General features: G+C 37.5%; 1 protein-coding gene across 2 annotated transcripts in view; it reads left to right on the forward strand.

Moving 5' to 3' along the window:
* Window positions 1-24084, forward strand: part of MALT1 (MALT1 paracaspase) — a 259374-nt gene that overhangs the window by 62890 nt on the left and 172400 nt on the right. For both annotated transcript variants that reach the window (XM_053701166.1, XM_053701168.1), the window contains exons 2-4: window positions 4186-4352; window positions 17214-17335; window positions 18748-18898. In XM_053701166.1, coding sequence (XP_053557141.1) covers window positions 4186-4352; window positions 17214-17335; window positions 18748-18898 — 440 coding nt within the window. The remainder of the gene's footprint in view (window positions 1-4185; window positions 4353-17213; window positions 17336-18747; window positions 18899-24084) is intronic.

Below are 24084 nucleotides of genomic sequence, written 5' to 3' on the forward strand. Positions count from 1 at the left end.
AGGAAGATCTTCAGAGGCTTAGTGTTAGGTTTATTTAAGGGGGGTTTGGGTTAGATTAGGGGTATGTGGGTGGTGGGTTGTAATGTTGGGGGGGGTATTGTATGTTTTTTTTTACAGGCAAAAGAGCTGAATTCTTTGGGGCATGCCCCGCAAAAGGCCCTTTTCAGGGCTGGTAAGGTAAAAGAGCTTTTCTATTTTAATTTTAGAATAGGGTAGGGCATTTTTTATTTTGGGGGGCTATGTTATTTTATTAGGGGGCTTAGAGTAGGTGTAATTAGTTTAAAATTGTTGTAATATTTTTCTAATGTTTGTAAATATTTTTTTATTTTTTGTAACTTAGTTCTTTTTTATTTTTTGTACTTTAGTTAGTTTATTTAATTGTATTTATTTGTAGGTATTGTATTTAATTAATTTATTGATAGTTTAGTGTTAGGTTTAATTGTAGATAATTGTAGGTATTTTATTTAATTAATTTATTGATAGTGTAGTGTTAGGTTTAATTGTAGGTAATTGTAGGCATTTTATTTAATTAATTTATTGATAGTGTAGTGTTAGGTTTAATTGTAACTTAGGTTAGGATTTATTTTACAGGTAATTTTGTAATTATTTTAACTAGGTAACTATTAAATAGTTATTAACTATGTAATAGCTATTGTACCTGGTTAAAATAATTACAAAGTTGCCTGTAAAATAAATATTAATCCTAAAATAGCTACAATATAATTATAATTTATATTGTAGCTATATTAGGGTTTATTTTACAGGTAAGTATTTAGCTTTAAATAGGAATAATTTATTTAATAAGAGTTAATTTATTTCATTAGATTTAAATTATATTTAACTTAGGGGGGTGTTAGGGTTATGGTTAGACTTAGCTTTAGGGGTTAATACATTTATTATAGTAGCGGTGTGGTCCGGTCGGCAGATTAGGGGTTAATAATTGTAGGTAGGTGGAGGCGACGTTGGGGACGGCAGATTAGGGGTTAATAAATATAATATAGGGGTCGGCTGTGTTAGGGGCAGCAGATTAGGGGTACATAGGTATAATGTAGGTTGCGGCGGTGTACGGAGCGGCAGATTAGGGGTTAAAAAAAATATGCAGGTGTCAGCGATAGCGGGGGCGGCAGATTAGGGGTTAATAAATATTATGTAGGTGTCGGCGATATTAGGGGCAGCAGATTAGGGGTACATAGGGATAACGTAGGTGGCGGCGGTGTGCGGTCGGCAGATTAGGGGTTAAAAAATTTTAATAGAGTGGCGGCGATGTGGGGGGGCCTCGGTTTAGGGGTACATAGGTAGTTTATGGGTGTTAGTGTACTTTAGAGCACAGTAGTTAAGAGCTTTATAAACCGGCGTTAGCCCAAAAAGCTCTTAACTACTGACTTTTTTCTGCGGCTGGAGTTTTGTCGTTAGATTTCTAACGCTCACTTCAGCCACGACTCTAAATACCGGCGTTAGAAAGATCCCATTGAAAAGATAGGATACGCAATTGACGTAAGGGGATCTGCGGTATGGAAAAGTCGCGGCTGCAAAGTGAGCGTTAGACCCTTTCCTGACTGACTCTAAATACCAGCGGTAGCCCAAAACCAGCGTTAGGAGCCTCTAACGCTGGTTTTGACGGCTAACGCCAAACTCTAAATCTAGCCGTAAGTCAAGTAATGGACTCAAACAGCAGCTCTAGGCTAGCATCAAATTTGAAATATGCTACACAATAATTTTACCAAAAATAACAGGCAAAAAAAAATGAAAAACAAAATAACCAGAAATGCCATTTTCGTCCGAAACATTCGTGCGGCCGAAATTTTGGTGCATCCCATATATACAGTATATATATATATATATATATAAATCAATGTAAATATTTGCATAGAAAATTAGCACATCTAGGCAAGATTCTCCGCTCGCTTTTCCCCAGAAATACCTCATATACAATGTTACCAATGCACAAGAGAATTCTGGGTAAGATATGCAAATTCTCATTTTTTTTTGCTTCAAAATACTGTTTTAACACAGCTATCATTTTAACAGGATTATTGCAGCAATTAAAATCCTCCATGTCTCAAAATTAAATCAATGTAAATTTTTGCATAGAAAATTAGCACATCTAGGCAAGAGTCCCTGCTTCAAAATACTGTTTTAACACAGCTATCCTTTTGACAGGATTATTGCAGCAAACTAGAAATCACTCACTAGACAGCCTGTTTCGTTCTTTTTGGAACTCATCAGTAGGAGATAGATTTCTGGTTGCTGCATTGGTAAAGCTATTTTCAAGGTTAAACCAATATTCATTAAAATTATAGGGGAGATAAAAAACTGAAATTAAATTCCTCCCTGTCTCAAAATTAAATCAATTTAAATATGTGCATAGAAAATATGAGGTATTTCTGGGGAAAAGCGAGCGGGGAATCTTGCCTTGATATTTTAATTTTGTATGCAAATATTTACATTGATTTACTTTTGAGACATGGAGGATTTTAATTTCAGGTTTTATCTCCCCCCATAATTTTAATGAATTTTGGTTTAACCTTGAAAATAGCTTTACCAATGCAGCAACCAGAAATCTATCTCCTACTGATGAGTTCAAAAAGAACGAAACAGGCTGTCTAGTGAGTGATTTCTAGTTTGCTGCAATAATCCTGTTAAAAGGATAGCTGTGTTAAAACAGTATTTTGAAGCGGGGAATCTTGCCTAGATGTGCTAATTTTCTATGCAAATATTTACATTGATTTAATTTTGAGACATGGAGGATTTTAATTTCAGTTTTTTATCTCCCCCCATAATTTTACTATATATATACATATATATATATATATATATATATATATATATATATATATATATATATATATATATATATATATATATATATATATATACATATATATATATACATATATATATATATATATATATATATATATATATATATATATATATATATATATATGCAGTTCTGAGTGCTTCCCAGTTAAATACCTTGAAATATGAAATATATTTTTTATTAATTTTTTATGTTTTAATGTGTTTTGAATAGAAATTCTTGAAATACTATTAGGAAAAAAAAGTTTGTTTTGTTTTTTTAAAATAAAGCCACAATATATTTTTTACTTTGAGCGCAGTTAGCGCAGAAGGGGGAAAAAATAGTGCGCTACTTGTTATCTGGCCCTTAGTGTGAATAATGTCAATTAGTTTTGGGCATACAAACCTATCTTACATTCAAAAACGTTCTGAGGTAGTCAGTAATAAGTGGAAAAGTGTTGTCTGTGGGTTTATTAAGTGATTTTTCTCGGTGGCCCAAATTCTACATAACAACATAATTAAAGGACATGTTTAGCTATGGAATTATATAAGTGAAAAATAGAACTATAAATGTGTGAATTTGGAATGTGATCAGGAATAAAAACAGGAGTGGCACATTAATTATAGGACCATTACTCACCCAACTGATAATATAAAAAATGCTGTTGATAAACAGTGATCGCGTCACCATCAAAACTTAACCTGCTGATAATTATCACAGGATAGAGAGCAACGACCCCCATAGTCTACTAAACTTACTAATGTAAAAACTAAATGCTCTGAAAAAATTACCTTCTAATTGCATAGATAGATAGTAAAGTCCAAATTAAACTTTCATGATTCACATAGAGCATGTAATTTTAAACAACGTTCTCATTTACTTTTATCATCAAATTTGCTTTGTTCTCTTGGTATTCTTAGTTGAAAGCTAAACCTAGGTAGGCTCCTATGCTAATTTCTAAGCCCTTGAAGGCTGCCTGTTTTCTGAATGAATTTGATAGTTTTTCACAGCTAGAGGGCGTTAGTCCATGTTTTTATATAAATAACACTGTGCTCACGCACGTGGAGTTATTTAAGAGTCAGCACTAATTGCCTGAAATGCAAGTCTGTTAAAAGATTAGTATTTACAGAGGTGAAAAGTATATTTCTATAACAGTGTTGGCTATGAAAAACTGGGGAATGGTAAATAAAGGGATTACCTATCTTTTTAAACAATAACATTTTTGGTGTTTACTATCCCCTTAACTATGCAAAAGTATTCTGCCCATGCCTTTAAAAAAACAAACAAAAAAAACTGTAAATGTAATATTTATAAATCATATACCAGTTTTCTAGATCTAATAAAAATATGAAGTATTAATGACATGACTTTTCTCTTTATTCCAGTTCCACGGAGCTGCACCAATGTTCTCTCAAAGTGTTGGATTCGGAAGGAAGCCCCAGCCGCAGTTTACTGAGATTAATGGGGGATCGAGGCTGTACCACAAAAGAGCTGACAGAGTTTTTACAAACTCTAGGCCAATTAGATGCTGCTCAGTTTATTAGACCCCAAGGTCAGAACTTATACTCATTTAGTAGATGTAAAAAACGTGTCTAAACAGTTACACAGATCTCTCATAGTGATGTGCTATTGCTAAATGTAAAAACAAATGACTCTGTTTACTCTTTTGCTGAGTGTAATGGAAGATAATGAAGTCCCTGGTTTCAAGGCACAAAGAAGAGAGATTCTTAGACTTTCTAGATGTTTACAAACTGGAACAGAACTGTTTGCTATAAATGTTATATGCGGCCTTTCCCAACATACCTAACAATATTTGGTTAGATTATTTAAGGTTTAATTATTATTTATGGAGAACTACTTATGTAGCTGTGAGCAAGTGATTTCCATAAAGCCATAGGCTAGGGACAAAATGTATTTTATGTAACCACAGAAAATATCTGTATTCCTTCTCAAAACCCCACTGTACTGTTTGGAGAACTTTTTCACACACACACATATATACCCACACATACATGTGCCTGCACTCTCGCACACACACATATATACCCACACATACATGTGCATTCACTCTCACACATATACATATATACCCACACATAAATGTGCCTGCACTCTCACACACACATATATATATACCCACACATACATGTGCATGCATTCTCACACACACACATATATACCCACACATACATGTGCATGCACTCTCACACACACATATATATATACCCACACATACATGTGCCTGCACTCTCACACACACATATATACCCACACATACATGTGCCTGCACCCTAACACACACATATATATATATATATATATATATATCCACACATACATGTGCCTGCACTCTCACACACACACACATATATACCCAAACATACATGTGCCTGCACTCTCACACATATATATATATATATATACCCACACATACATGTGCCTGCACTCTCACACACACACACACACATATATACCCACACATACATGTGCCTGCACTCTCACACACACATATATATATATATATATATATATATATATTTATACCCACACATACATGTGCATGCACTCTCACACACACACATATATACCCACACATACATGTGCATGCACTCTCACACACACACATATATACCCACACATACATGTGCATGCACTCTCACACACACACACACACACACATATATACCCACACATACATGTGCCTCCACTGTCACACACATATATATATACCCACACATACATGTGACTGCACTCTCACACACATATATATATACCCACACATACATGTGCCTGCACTCTCACACACATATATATATATACCCACACATACATGTGCCTGCACTCTCACACACACACACATATATACCCACATATACATGTGCCTGCACTCTCTCACACACACATATATACCCATACATACATGTGCCTGCACTCTCACACATATATATATACCCACACATACATGTGCCTGCACTCACACACACATATATACCCACACATACATGTGCCTGCACTCTCACACACACATATATACCCACACATTCATGTGCCTGCACTCTCTCACACACACACACATACATGTGCCTGCACTCTCACACACACACAAATATACCCACACATACATGTGCCTGCACTCTCACACACACACATATATACCCACACATACATGTGCATGCACTCTCGCACACACACACATATATACCCACACATACATGTGCATGCACTCTCACACACACACATATATACCCACACATATATGTGCATGCACTCTCACACACACATATATACCGACATATACATGTGCATGCACTCTCACACACACACATATATATATACTGACACATACATGTGCCTGCACTCTCACACACACACATATATACCCAAACATTCATGTGCCTGCATTCTCACACACACATATATACCCACACATACATGTGCCTGCACTCTCACACACACACACACACACATATATACCCACACATACATGTACCTGCACTCTCACACACACACAAATATACCCACACATACATGTTCCTGCACTCTCACATACACACATATATACCCACAAATACATGTGCATGCACTCTCGCACACACACATATATACCCACACATACATGTGCATGCGCTCTCACACACACACATATATACCCACACATACATTTGCATGCACTCACACACACACACACATATATACCCACACATACATGTGCATGCACTCTCACACACACACACACACATATATATATATACCGACACATACATGTGCATGCACTCTCACACACACACACATATATACCCACACATACATGTGCATGCACTCTCACACACACACACACACACATATATACCCACACATACATGTGCATGCACTCTCACAAACACACACATATATACCCACACATACATGTACATGCACTCTCACACACACACATATATACCCACACATACATGTTCATGCACTCTCACACACATATATACCTACACATACATGTGCCTGCACTCTCGCACACACATATATACCCACACATACATATACCTGCACTCTCACACACACACATATATATAAACCCACACATACATGTGCCTGCACTCTCGCACACACACACATATATATATATACCCACACATACATGTGCCTGCACTCTCGCACACACATATATACCCACACATACATGTGCCTGCACTCTCTCACACACACACACACACATATATACCCACATATACATGGGCATGCACTCTCGCACACACACATATATACCCACACATACATTTGCATGCACTCTCACACACACATATATATATTTACCCACACATACATGTGCATGCACTCTCACATACACACATATACCCACACATACATGTGCCTGCACTCTCACACACACACACACACACACTTATATACCCACACATACATGTGCATGCACTCTCACAAACACATATATATCCACACATACATGTGCCTGCACTTTCACACACACACACACACACACATATATACCCACACATACATGTGCATGCACTCACACACACACATATATATATATATATATATCCACACATACATGTGCATGCACTCTCACACACACACATATATACCCAAACATTCATGTGCCTGCATTCTCACACACACATATATACCCACACATACATGTGCCTGCACTCTCACACACACACACATATATACCCACACATACATGTGCCTGCACTCTCACACACACACAAATATACCCACACATACATGTTCCTGCACTCTCACATACACACATATATACCCACAAATACATGTGCATGCACTCTCGCACACACACATATATACCCACACATACATGTGCATGCGCTCTCACACACACACATATATACCCACACATACATTTGCATGCACTCACACACACACACATATATACCCACACATACATGTGCATGCACTCTCACACACACACACACACATATATATATATACCGACACATACATGTGCATGCACTCTCACACACACACACACATATATACCCACACATACATGTGCATGCACTCTCACACACACACACACATATATACCCACACATACATGTGCATGCACTCTCACAAACACACATATATACCCACACATACATGTACATGCACTCTCACACACACACATATATACCCACACATACATGTTCATGCACTCTCACACACATATATACCTACACATACATGTGCCTGCACTCTCGCACACACATATATACCCACACATACATATACCTGCACTCTCACACACACACATATATATAAACCCACACATACATGTGCCTGCACTCTCGCACACACACACATATATATATATACCCACACATACATGTGCCTGCACTCTCGCACACACATATATACCCACACATACATGTGCCTGCACTCTCACACACACACACACATATATACCCACATATACATGGGCATGCACTCTCGCACACACACATATATACCCACACATACATTTGCATGCACTCTCACACACACATATATATATTTACCCACACATACATGTGCATGCACTCTCACATACACACATATACCCACACATACATGTGCCTGCACTCTCACACACACACACACACTTATATACCCACACATACATGTGCATGCACTCTCACACACACATATATATCCACACATACATGTGCCTGCACTTTCACACACACACACACATATATACCCACACATACATGTGCATGCACTCACACACACACATATATATATATATATATATATATATATATATATATATATATATCCACACATACATGTGCATGCACTCTCACACACACACACATATCTATATACCCACACATACATGTGCATGCACTCTCACACACACAAATATATACCCACACATACATGTGCTTGCACTCTCACACACACACACACACATATATATATATATATATATATATATATATATATACCCACACATACATGTGCATGCACTCTCACACACACACACACACACATATATATATATATATATATATATATATACCCACACATACATGTGCATGCACTCTCATACACACACATATATATACCCGCACATACTTGTGCCTGCACTCTCACACAAACATATATATATATATATATATATATATATATATATATATATATATATATATACCCACACATACATATGCCTGCACTCTTACACACACACACACATATATACCCACACATACATGTGCCTGCACTCTCACACACACATATATATACCCACACATACATGTGCCTGCACTCACACACACACACATATATATATATATATATATATATATATATATACCCACACATACATATGCCTGCACTCTTACACACACACACACATATATACCCACACATACATGTGCCTGCACTCTCGCACACACACATATATACCCACACATACATGTGCCTGCACTCTCTCACACACACACACATATATACTCACATATACATGTGCATGCACTCTCGCACACACACACACACATATATACCCATACATACATTTGCATGCACTCTCACACACACACACACATATATATACCCACACATACATGTGCATGCACTCTCACATACACACATATATACCCACACATACATGTGCCTGCACTCTCACACACACACACACATATATACCCACACATACATGTGCATGCACTCTCACACACATACATATATCACATACATGTGCATGCACTCTCACACACACACACACACACACACACACATATATACCCACACATACATGTGCCTGCACTCTCACACACACATACATATATACCCACACATACATGTGCATACACTCTCACATACACACATATATACCCACACATACATGTGCATGCACTCTCTCACACACACATATACCCACACATACATGTGCATGCACTCTCGCACACACATACATATATACCCACACATACATGTGCCTGCACTCTCACATACACACATATATACCGACACATACATGTGCATACACTCTCACACACATACATATATACCCACACATACATGTGCATGCACTCTCACACACATACATATATACCCACACATACATGTGCCTGCATTCTCACACACATATATACCCACACATACATGTACATGCACTCACACACACACACACATATATACCCACAGATACATGTGCATGCACTCTCACACACACACACACACACATATATACCGACACATACATGTGCATGCACTCTCACACACACACACATATATATATATATATATACCGACACATACATGTGCATGCACTCTCACACACACACACACACACACACACACAGATATACCCACACATACATGTGCATGCACTCTCACACACACACATATATACCCACACATACATGTCCATGCACTCTCACACACACACACAAACATATATACCCACACATACATGTGCATGCACTATCACACACACACACACATATATACCCACACATACATGTGCATGCACTCTCACACACATATATACCTGCACATACATGTGCCTGCACTCTCACACACACACATATATACCCACACATACATATGCCTGCACTCTCACACACACACATATATATACCCACACATACATGTGCCTGCACTCTCGCACACACACATATATACCCACACATACATGTGCATGCACTCTCACACACACATATATATAACCACACATACATGTGCCTGCACTTTCACACACACACACACACATATATACCCACACATACATGTGCATGCACTCACACACACACACACATATATATATATATATATATATATATATATATATATATATATATATATATATATATATATATATATATATACCCACACATACATGCGCATGCACTCTCACACACACACATATCTATATACCCACACATACATGTGCATGCACTCTCACATACATAAATATATACCCACACATACATGTGCTTGCACTCTCACACACACACACACACACACACACACATATATATATATACCCACACATACATGTGCATGCACTCTCAAACACACACACATATATACCCACACATACATGTGCATGCACTCTCACACACATATATACCTACACATACATATGCCTGCACTCTCGCACACACATATATACCCACACATACATATGCCTGCACTCTCACACACACACATATATATACCCACACATACATGTGCCTGCACTCTCGCACACACACATATATACCCACACATACATGTGCATGCACTCTCACACACACATATATATATACCCACACATACATGTGCCTGCACTTTCACACACCCACACACACATATATACGCATGCACTCACACACGCACACACATATATATATATATATATATATATATATATATATACCCACACATACATGTGCATGCACTCTCACACACACACATATCTATATACCCACACATACATGTGCATGCACTCTCACACACACACATATATATACCCACACATACATGTGCATGCACTCTCACACACACACATATATATATATATATATATATATATATATATATACCCACACATACATGTGCCTGCACTCTCACACACACACATATATATATATATATATATATACAAGGTGAAGGAAGGCACTCACTGGTCTTTTCTTCAAAAAAACTTTAATAAGCGTGACGTTTCGGGGACACACTCCCCTTCCTCAGACCCACACATACATGTGCCTGCACTCTCACACACACACACACATATATATACCCACATATACATGGGCATACACTCTCGCACACACACACATATATACCCACACATACATTTGCATGCACTCACACACACACACACACATATATACCCACACATACATGTGCATGCACTCTCACATACACACATATATAGCCACACATACATGTGCCTGCATTCTCACACACATATATACCCACACATACATGTACATGCACTCACACACACACACACATATATACCCACAGATACATGTGCATGCACTCTCTCACACACACACATATATACCGACACATACATGTGCATGCACTCTCACACACACACATATATATATATATATATATATATATATATATATACCGACACATACATGTGCATGCACTCTCACACACACACACAGATATACCCACACATACATGTGCATGCACTCTCACACACACACATATATACCCACACATACATGTCCATGCACTCTCACACACACACACAAACATATATACCCACACATACATGTGCATGCACTCTCACACACACACACATATATACCCACACATACATGTGCATGCACTCTCACACACACATACATACCCACACATACATGTGCCTGCACTCTCGCACACACACATATATACCCACACATACATGTGCATGCACTCTCACACACACATATGTATAACCACACATACATGTGCCTGCACTTTCACACACACACACACACACACACACATATATACCCACACATACATGTGCATGCACTCACACACACACACACATATATATATATATATATATATATACCCACACATACATGCGCATGCACTCTCACACACACACATATCTATATACCCACACATACATGTGCATGCACTCTCACATACATAAATATATACCCACACATACATGTGCTTGCACTCTCACACACACACATATATATACCCACACATACATGTGCATGCACTCTCAAACACACACACATATATACCCACACATACATGTGCATGCACTCTCACACACACATATATACCCACACATACATATGCCTGCACTCTCAAACACACACACATATATACCTACACATACATATGCCTGCACTCTCGCACACACATATATACCCACACATACATATGCCTGCACTCTCACACACACACATATATATACCCACACATACATGTGCCTGCAGTCTCGCACACACACATATATACCCACACATACATGTGCATGCACTCTCACACACACATATATATACCCACACATACATGTGCCTGCACTTTCACACACACACACACACACACATATATACGCATGCACTCACACACACACACATATATATATATATATATACCCACACATACATGTGCATGCACTCTCACACACACACACATATCTATATACCCACACATACATGTGCATGCACTCTCACACACACACACATATATATACCCACACATACATGCGCATGCACTCTCACACACACACATATCTATATACCCACACATACATGTGCATGCACTCTCACATACATAAATATATACCCACACATACATGTGCTTGCACTCTCACACACACACACATATATATACCCACACATACATGTGCATGCACTCTCAAACACACACACATATATACCCACACATACATGTGCATGCACTCTCACACACATATATACCTACACATACATATGCCTGCACTCTCGCACACACATATATACCCACACATACATATGCCTGCACTCTCACACACACACATATATATACCCACACATACATGTGCCTGCAGTCTCGCACACACACATATATACCCACACATACATGTGCATGCACTCTCACACACACATATATATACCCACACATACATGTGCCTGCACTTTCACACACACACACACACACACACATATATACGCATGCACTCACACACACACACATATATATATATATATATATACCCACACATACATGTGCATGCACTCTCACACACACACACATATCTATATACCCACACATACATGTGCATGCACTCTCACACACACACACACATATATATACCCACACATACATGTGCATGCACTCTCGCACACATATATATATATATATATATATATATATATATACCCACACATACATGTGCCTGCACTCTCACACACACATATATATATATATACAAGGTGAAGGAAGGCACTCACTGGTCTTTTCTTCAAAAAAACTTTAATAAGCGTGACGTTTCGGGGACACACTCCCCTTCCTCAGACCCACACATACATGTGCCTGCACTCTCACACACACACACACACACATATATATACCCACATATACATGGGCATACACTCTCGCACACACACACATATATACCCACACATACATTTGCATGCACTCTCACACACACACACATATATATATACCCACACATACATGTGCATGCACTCTCACATACACACATATATACCCACACATACATGTGCCTGCACTCTCACACACACATATATACCCACACATACATGTGCATGCACTCTCACACACATACATATATACCCACACATACATGTGCATGCACTCTCACACACACATATATACCCACACATACATGTGCCTGCACTCTCACACACACACACATATATACCCATACATACATGTGCATGCACTCTCACACACATACATATATACCCACACATACATGTGCATGCACTCTCGCACACACACACACATATATACCCATACATACATGTGCATGCACTCTCACACACATACATATATACCCACACATACATGTGCATGCACTCTCGCACACACATACATATATACCCACACATACATGTGCCTGCACTCTCACATACACACATATATACCCACAAATACAAATGTAGAAACAAAAATGAAGCAGCACCACCAAACAGCGTTTCTTCAAGGTGTTTTATTCAGCTTGAGGAGAAGCCAGACCCAATGAAGTTAAACTTCATTGGGTCTGGCTTCTCCTCAAGCTGAATAAAACACCTTGAAGAAACGCTGTTTGGTGGTGCTGCTTCATTTTTGTTTCTACATTTGTATTTGTGGGTTCTGGCAGGAACCTTGATGCTGGCACACCTTTAAATATTCCCTGTGCTGGATATATGACTATTTTACTCTCACATACACACATATATACCCATACATACATGTGCATGCACTCTCACAGACATACATATATACCCACACATACATGTGCCTGCACTCTTGCACACACATATATATATATATATATATATATATATATATATATATATATATACCCACACATACATGTGCCTGCATTCTCACACACACACATATATACCCACACATACATGTGCCTGCACTCTTGCACACACATATATATATATACCCACACATACATGTGCCTGCACTCTCACACATACACATATATACCCACACATACATGTGCCTGCACTCTCACACACACATATATATATATATATATATACCCACACATACATGTGCATGCACTCTCACACACATATATATATATACCCACACATACATGTGCCTGCACTCTCACACACATATATATATATACCCACACATACATGTGCCTGCACTCTCACATACACACATATATACCCACACTTACATGTGCATGCACACACACACTGATGTGCCATTTTAAGGAATCCGTTTCAGACTGTTATTTTTTTTGTTTGTTTTGATAAAAAATTGCAGCCTCATGCGATTTAGATATTGCATAGCCTCATATCACAATTAATTGAATCATGCTATTAAACTGCACAGCCCTACTTTTTAAAGAGATGTTCATGTAATATTTTCTAGTCCACTTATGTGTCGTGGCTCTCATGGGCTTTTTTATGACACCACAAATAGCATAGACATCGCTCACGTTAAATTAATAGTGCTTTTATTTTTACACTCATACAGTCTGAAAATATTGTTTTAGTGTTCAAGCGAAAGTATAGGGAGCGCTAACGTTTAGATGCTGGATAGCACAGGTGCACTAAATCTTTCACATAATAGACTTCTATCGGGGTTTCCCTGAAATACTCATGTCAGTCGTCTCTAAGCCAAAAGTGATCTAAACCTCTAATCTAATCTGAAATTAGATATGAACTGTGGTGTTAAACTGAAAAGTTAGATTTGTTTTTTTCTAATAAATTTAAAGGGCTCTTTTCATTTCCCTGTTCACTGTATCATGTGACAGCTATCGGCCAATCACAGACTCAAACATGTACAGTATATACTGTGTACTCAGAAAGTGTACATATAAAAAGACTGTGCACAGTTTAATAATATAAATAAAATGTAAAGTATTTTTAAAATTGAATTGTCTATCCGAATCATGAAAATTTAATGTTGGCTTTCATGTTGCTTTAAACTTTAAAATATGCAACTCTAACAAATAACAGAAAAGAGGAACATGCGTTAAACTATAATTATCCGCTTTCAGCCTTTTTTTTTCTGGCTGAGCATTTGCTTTCTTCTGTAGGGAGGGAAGTTGTCTAATGAGCCCCAGTAGTAACACAGAGTCTTTTGTACATGTTGTGCCATTAAACCTATTAGGGAAAATCCTAAACTGTATAGGGGTAGATTTAAAGGGACATGAAACACACATTTTTTTTCTTTCATGATTCAGATAGAGAATATAATTTTAAACAACTTTCCAATTTACTTTTATTATTTAATTTGCTTCCTTCTCTTGTTATCCTTTGCTTAAACGTTTATCTAGGTAAGCTCAGGAGCAGCAAAGCACCTATGTTCTAGCTGTTGATTGGTGCCTGCAGGTATATAATGATTGTGATTGGCTCACCCATGTGTTCAGTTAGAAACCAGTAGTGCATTGCTGCTCCTTCAACAAATGATACCAGGAGAATGAAGCAAATTAGATAATAGAAGTAAATTAGAAAGTTGTTTAAAATTGTATCCTCTATCTAGATGAATGAACATTTTTGGGGTTCATGTCCCTTTAATAAGCAGGGCATGCTGAAATCTACTCCCATAGTTTCTGGCTCGCTGGAAACTTAAGTTAAAGGGACAGTACACTGTAAAATTGTTTTTAAATGAATGTATTTTCAATAACTTGCTATACCAGCTGCACAGTATAAAATGTATGAGAAATTGAATTTTCAGGTTTATTTGTGTATATGAAATAGCTGTTTTTGTGCTGTTAAACCACAGCCTATTACAATGGGTTGAGCTTCAGGTAATATCAGATCTCATTATGTTATCACTTTTATGTACACACACTTGCTTCCTTATCTTATATTTGTCTGGAAAACTAAAGCTCAATACTTAGAGAGAACAATGGAAAATTACCATTTTATTACTTTACTATCCTTCACCCCACTGAGAGTGTAATTTCTTCTGCTGGCTGTGTTTACTTAGGCTATTCAATAGCTGAGACTCCAGTATCAAAACTATCAGCATAGGTTGGGAAACCACAGGCTAAATCAGCTATTTTAAAGGCCAAAATAGGGGTAAAGGAGCTACTTGTAAACAATTTAATACACTCCAGCACACATACACAGAAGGTAAAATGGATCATTGGGAACTATTTAATTGGGAGAAAATGTTTGGGTGAACTGTCCCTTTAAGAAGCAGCGGTCTAAGACCTCAGAGGTGGCGGACAACAATCAACCCGATCAGATACGATCGAGATGATTGAGACCCCCTGCTAGCAGCCACAATCATTTTAGGTGGATAAAGCATAATTTCTGTATATTCTTTGTTCTAGGTATAAAAGTGGTTGTTCATCCTGAATCAATAGCAGTTTTATCCGGACAACTAGTGAAGCTGGGCTGTGTAGCATCTGGACATCCCCTTGTTAATTACCAATGGTTCAAAATGAATAAAGAGGTATTTTTTACTACTGAAAATTGTACATTACACTCCCACCAACCTATGTATTATACATCTATTCATAGCAGGGTGGATTTAATTTATAACAATTTAAATCATGTTTTTTTACTTAAATGTTTCATTTTTAAAATAATAACTTTTCAGGTAATTATTTCAGTTATATCAGAAAATGACTCCTTTAATTAGATCCCATTAGAAATACATAGATATATCATTAAAATTAATTAAATTAAAGGTGAATTATCTCCAGTTTAATCGGTTCATATTTGATCAAGTTTTCAGCTGTACTTTATTGGAAGGAGAAGATTAACGATTACAGAAATAATAACAATTCAAATAGCTTTATTTACCTAAAACAATAACATATTTCATTTTAATTGCCCCTCCTTCCTCACAATTAGGTCCTTGAGCACATCTATCCCACTCCAAACAATCTTCTATTCATTGAGCTTCTTGAAAACTTAGTAAGAGTTGATTCTGTGTACATAGATTTGCAGGGGGCAATGGCATTAAAGGGACAGTAAAGTAAAAAATGTAACTTTAATGATTCAGACAGAACATGCAATGTTAAAAAAAAACTTTCCAATTTACTCTTCTTATCTATTTTGCTTTGTTCTCTTAGTATCCGTTGTTTAAAAACATACATAAGTAGGCTCAGGATCAAGGCACTACTGTGAGCTAGCTGGCACACCCAATGAGTTTACCTAGCTCCCAGTAGAGCACTGCTCTCCTTCAACAAAGGATACCAAAAGAATGAGGCAAATTTGATGAAAGAAGTAAATCTGAAATCTGAAAATTGTGTGCTCTATCTGAATCATGAATGAAAAATGTGTTTATATCACTTCAAGGTCTATTTCTGAAATCTGTATGTTTATTTTATAACATTTTTTGCTGTGGAGAAGAGGCATGTTAATTCTACAGACCCAAATTAAAAGTTCTGAGAACTACAAAACCAAGAATATGTGATAACATCTTTTTAAAAAAATGCCAAAAATAATCATACAGAAATCTCTGGGAGATCATGACATTGTGAATATGGATTAATGGAATTAATTTACCCAAAAAATTAAACTTTACAGCCATTAATATACAGCCTCATGCTCCATAATAAAAAAAACTAATCCTTGTTCCAGGTTGAATAACTTGGATTATAATGTACTTTAAATAGAAACTATAATTAGATAGATTTTTCATAAAAAAAGCATTTTATTTATAAAAAAAACCTATTTAAAAAAAAAAAAGAGTTTAAATAAAGGAAATATTTTTTTTACATTTAAAATAAATAAATAATAATAATAGATAAACATAAATACACACACATACATATAAATGTGTGAGCCCTTCCCAGTTCAGCACCTTGTCATATACCATATCTCTTTAAATTACTGTTAATTTTCTATTTTCATAAGGTTCCACAGGGAAATTCTTCAGAGCTGGTTTTTCACCCTGTTCACGTAACTGATGCTGGATTTTATATCTGTCGAGTAAACAATGGGCACTCATTTGCCTTTAGCCAGTGGGTTCAGTTGGATGTTTGTGAAAGCAAAATGACTTGTCATGGTGAGTAATAAAAAATATGATCAAATTATCAGTTACGGACTCTCCTTTTTCACTTTTTATGGCTAATATTCTCTGTATTTTATATCTTGCAACATAATGTTGCAACACTAGGATGTATTCTTAAAGGGACATTGAACACTTTAAGTAATATAAAATTATGTTTTATATATATATATATATATATATATATATATATATATATATATATATATATATATATATATATTACAATATACTTCCATTATTTATTTTGTCCCATTTTCCTTTAATTCCATTCTGAAATTGTGAGTATTTCAGTTCCTGTTACAAATGCAGAACATTGTTATATTCCACACAGCCATTGACTGCAAACTCTAGAGACCTATTTATAACTTTCCCTAATTGGCCACAGCAGAGAAAGTAACCCAAGTTACAACACGGCAGCTCCCATTGTTTTATATGTATTAAAACTTTCTACTTGAGGGGTGGAGCCTATAGCTGAATCGGCAGGTTGTGTCTTGGAGAAGCTCCTCGCTCCACTTTGGTTTTCTGAGTTATTTTATTGTTTTTTCTGTGTAAAAAGCTATATACAGTATGTACTGCTACTACATCATCCAGATGTTCTACCAAGCAAGATACCAAAGTGTTAGGAGGCTAATCTCAAGTCCATTTTCCTCACCTATGCTCTTCAGTTAGGCACAGCAACTTCCATTTGCTTGAGGTAACTGACAGATCATGGAGCAAGGGCTGCCGCTCATCCCCACCCTCCCCAGGAGACTGGGGTAATGTATAGTGTAAACTACAAATGCACAATTATGGCAGCATTTCAGAAGGGAAACATTTGACATAATTTATTGAACCACTATAGGTTCCACAGTCCTACAAGGCAGTTCCCAATCTCTTATAAATCTGAAAATTACCTACTTCTAAGGTGACTATGGCCACAATCGATAAATGGGAAGTTGAGACACACAATTTGCTACGCCATAATTTTGTTGACCTGGGGAAACAGTTGTGCCAGATCCTAGAGATAGGGGACTCTAAATCCCTTGTAGGCAGCTGGAAGATCAGTTGATATGGCTAAACTAGTAAATCACACTACCTACCCTATGGAACTCCCGGTCTCTAACCAACCGACATCCCAGATTGCCTGACCATAGAGGAGAGGAGTGGCACATCAGCAGCATTTTAAGAGTTCTTAAAACTAACTAACAAGAACTTCAAACATCTTTATAGACCTCTTATGCACCTATGGAAGTCACCCTCTATGAGTATGGAGATGTCAGCTGTGAAGTACTGCCTTGTGGCTGGACGCAGGGGACACACATGTCGGGTTTATGGTTTGAGATCCACCTACCACTACTATGCGATGGTGATCAACATAGGAGCAAAGGATCAGTCCAAATCTCAGAGTCAAGGCGTTGGATGACTATATTGATTGAGATATCCACTTATGCAGCCTATGACAGTTTAGGGGGAATGAAGCTTTGTGGAAGCTTAGTTGTATTTTGCAACTCAGGTTCTGAGGGATACATTCAGATCTAATATGATGACTGTTTTCAGTCTGGGACTTTGCTCTGCTATACCCTGCATACTGTTTAAAATTCTGTTATATATATATATTTATATGTTTTCACCTATAGTAGATCCTAGACACTATTACATATATGTTTGAATATGTATAACTACAATATTTATACTGTTCCTGTCAGATCTGTGCTTGCTTACCTACCTGTATTTGTTTTTGGTGTTATTGTATAATATACTCTGAACTTTATTTCGCTCAGTAAGCCTATTGTTGGGATGTGCCCTATTTTAAAAGTAATGATTAGGGAATATTTTAACCAGCCTGAATGACGTGTTCTACTTATATTTTGCTAGCTCTTTTAACGTTCATTGCGCCGCTGCTAACAGGTTGAACTTTATTTTTATTATTGATATATGGAGATCCCTTTCTTGAATAATATATTTTGCCGCCCTGCTGTCAGCCACCAAGACAGTGAGGTGTGCAATTTTAGTTTTGGTCATTTAAGGGGAATCTCCCATATTTTGCCTAATTAGGACACTTGGAAATTTGAAAATTATGTTCTGTTGGGTCTTCCCTATATATGAGAAGAGAAGTTGTGTATATAGTTTGACCCATAATACAAGCGAGCCCATCCAGAAACTTGATTTAGGATCTACTCACTTATGACCTTTTGTCAGGATCTTGTGTTATTAGCATCTGTCCCTTTAAGTTGTTCACCAATCACTTACGTGCTTCCCCTTTAAATCCTTCCCGCCTGCAAAGCTCATTGCTTAGTATTTTGTTTCCTGCATCCGAGCAGTAAGCTACCTGCCTAAGCTAATTGAACCAACTAATTCTCTAGTGAATTTCTCCTAAGTCTGCACCAGTTATCTTGTGGGATCACTGTGTTTAATTTTGAATTGTTACTTTCCTTCATTGGATTCACAACTTTATTTTTCATTTAAGCATCGTCTCTCTGTCCGCTGCCTTAGATGTCTCACACCGACAAAGGGATTCCTGTCTATCTCCCAACTTGGAACGCAATCTTGCTCCTCTCAACAACTTCCAAAGGTACTCCTTTTAATTGTGTCTATCACCTTTGAGACTTTGTACTTACAATTGTTGCTGAACTGTAGGGAATTTAATTCTATGCTGATCGGCTACTCCTGACGTCACACGCTACCTCATCTGTCACTCAAAACCTCGCATAGAGGAAACTCCACCTCTTGGGTCTCACGCAGCGCTCAGGATTGCCAGCAGCTGGACACATTCTCTGCATGATTGTAAGTGCTCTCTGTGTTTACTCCTCACTATCTGTACATATTGTATATATATTCTGGAGCATATAAAGACTGTTACTTTGAGTATATCATTTCAGTGTGAATGAAAGGACATAACTTCTAAGTATTGCCTACAGTTCCCTTAAACTGTCAATAGAACAATTCTGCTTATCTAATACAAAAGTGACTTACGAATTTCCTAATAATATTCTTGGGAAGTTGCAGTTTCAAATTATATCAACTAAACACAACCTCAGTCATACAATACTTCCTCATAGTATTAAAAAAGATAAGGTTGTGTCACATATAAACTATTTATTGTGCAATTCTCCAGTTGAGAGCCATATTAACATACTGCTAACTTGTTTCAGGAGTCTGAGACATTACATAATACTAAGCCATTACAATGGAGCCAGGAGAATTGCCTCAGATAGTTTATAACCTGTCCCAAAAAGTCGATCAAATGGGACAAGCTATAAGAGACCTGCAGATTGAAAACAGAACTTTAAACTATATTATAAAAGACTCAGTAAAATCTAAAACATCCTCAGACCAAACACCTGAACCATAGGTTTCCCTGCCTGAACCATTCTCAGGCGACAGGAAGGCTTACAGATATTTCAAGAATGCCTGCCATTTACTGTACTCCTTGAAACCCTTAACTTATCCCACTGAAAGGGTTAAGGTCCTCACTACAATTTCTTTCCTGAGATCTGAACCCAGGATCTGGGCGGATCATTTATGTGAGACAGATGACCCCCTCCTAGGTTCATTAAATAATTTTTTCCTGGCTATGGATGAATTATATAAAGATGCTGACATTCAACTCACAGCTGAGCATAAAATGAGGAGTCTGAAACAAGGGAAAAAACCCGTAGAAGAATATATAACTGAATTTAAGTTATATGCTTCCGATTCCCCATAGAGTGCAATATCTCTACGTAACCAATTTCGCCTCGGTTTAGTCGAGAGTATCAAGGATGAACTTTCACGAGTAGAGTTACCTAACAACCTAGATGCTTTAATGAGGTTATCTACTAAGATTGATAGACGTCTGTGTGAAAGGAGAGCTGAACGGATGAACCCAGCTTTCCAACCAAGATTCAAGGGAGAGGCGTACACCTCTCAAACCCCATCGCCTACTACATCTTCGACTCCTATGGAGATAGGCATGTTACGTGGACCTCTAACACCAGAAGAAAGACTTTGCAGGAAAATCTTTGTATGTATTGTGCAAGTTCGAAACATACTGTCCAAGAATGCCCTATCTTACAAAGAAATAAAAAGAGTAAGTTCGTTTATATTAACACATCTCAAAATCGAAATTACACTCAACCTTACTGCAAACTATCTCTTCTTTTACAGTGGGACCATAGGAGACTGGAGACCAGTGCAATTGTGGATTCAGGAGCCGTTGGAAATTTCATGGATCTCACTGTTGTCCAGTCAAATAAAATTCCCACTATATTGAAACCTAATTCCGTGTCAATTCGAGTTATTGATGGGTCCACTATAAAATTTGGTCCCATTACACACCACACAATTCCTTTATTAGTAGTGGCAAAGGATGGGCACACAGAACACATATCATTCGATGTGATACCCTCACCTCACTTCCCAGTAATCCTGGGGGTGAAATGGTTGCAGTTACATAATCCTACCATAGATTGGACGAATCTACAAATTCAGCTCAATTCTAGTTATTGTACTGATACCTGTTTTCCTAATCACTTTACCCTTCACTCTTCCTACAGGCCGAAGCTATTCCTACCCTATACAAGGATTTCGAGGACGTATTCAGCAAATCTGAGGCTGAGAATTTACCACCCCATCGGGTATATGACTGTCCTATTCAACTCATTCCTGGTGCTTCCATACCCGTCAGACACCTATACCCAATGAGTCAACCCGAACTCAACCATTTAAAAACATATTTACAGTAGAATCTCCGTAAGGGAATCATCAGACCTTCTACATCCCCTGCTGGTGCGGGAATGTTTTTCGTGACTAACAAAGATTCCACACTCCGTACGATAATTGATTATAGAGAGCTGAACAAGCAAACAGTTAAAAACAGATATCCACTCCCCTTAATCCCAGAGCTGATTGAAAGGTTATCTACCGCTAAGATCTTTACCAAACTGGACTTAAGGGAGGCTTATAACCTCATTCGTATCAAGGAGGGACATGAAGTGCTCACTGCCTTCAGAACCAGGTATGGTTTGTTTGAGTACTTAGTAATGCCTTTCGGACTGACCAACGCACCCGCCACATTCCAGCATTTCATCAATGATATATTGCAGTGAACAAGTGAGCATGCTCACGAAACATGTCTGCAAGACTAACTGACACACCTGTGTTGCTTTTACCTGTGAGCTTGTGATTCTGTTGGGCCTGTGAGCCCTTTCATGTTTTTATGC

Source organism: Bombina bombina, chromosome 2 (genome assembly GCF_027579735.1).
Source record: "Bombina bombina isolate aBomBom1 chromosome 2, aBomBom1.pri, whole genome shotgun sequence".
Taxonomy (NCBI): domain Eukaryota; kingdom Metazoa; phylum Chordata; class Amphibia; order Anura; family Bombinatoridae; genus Bombina; species Bombina bombina.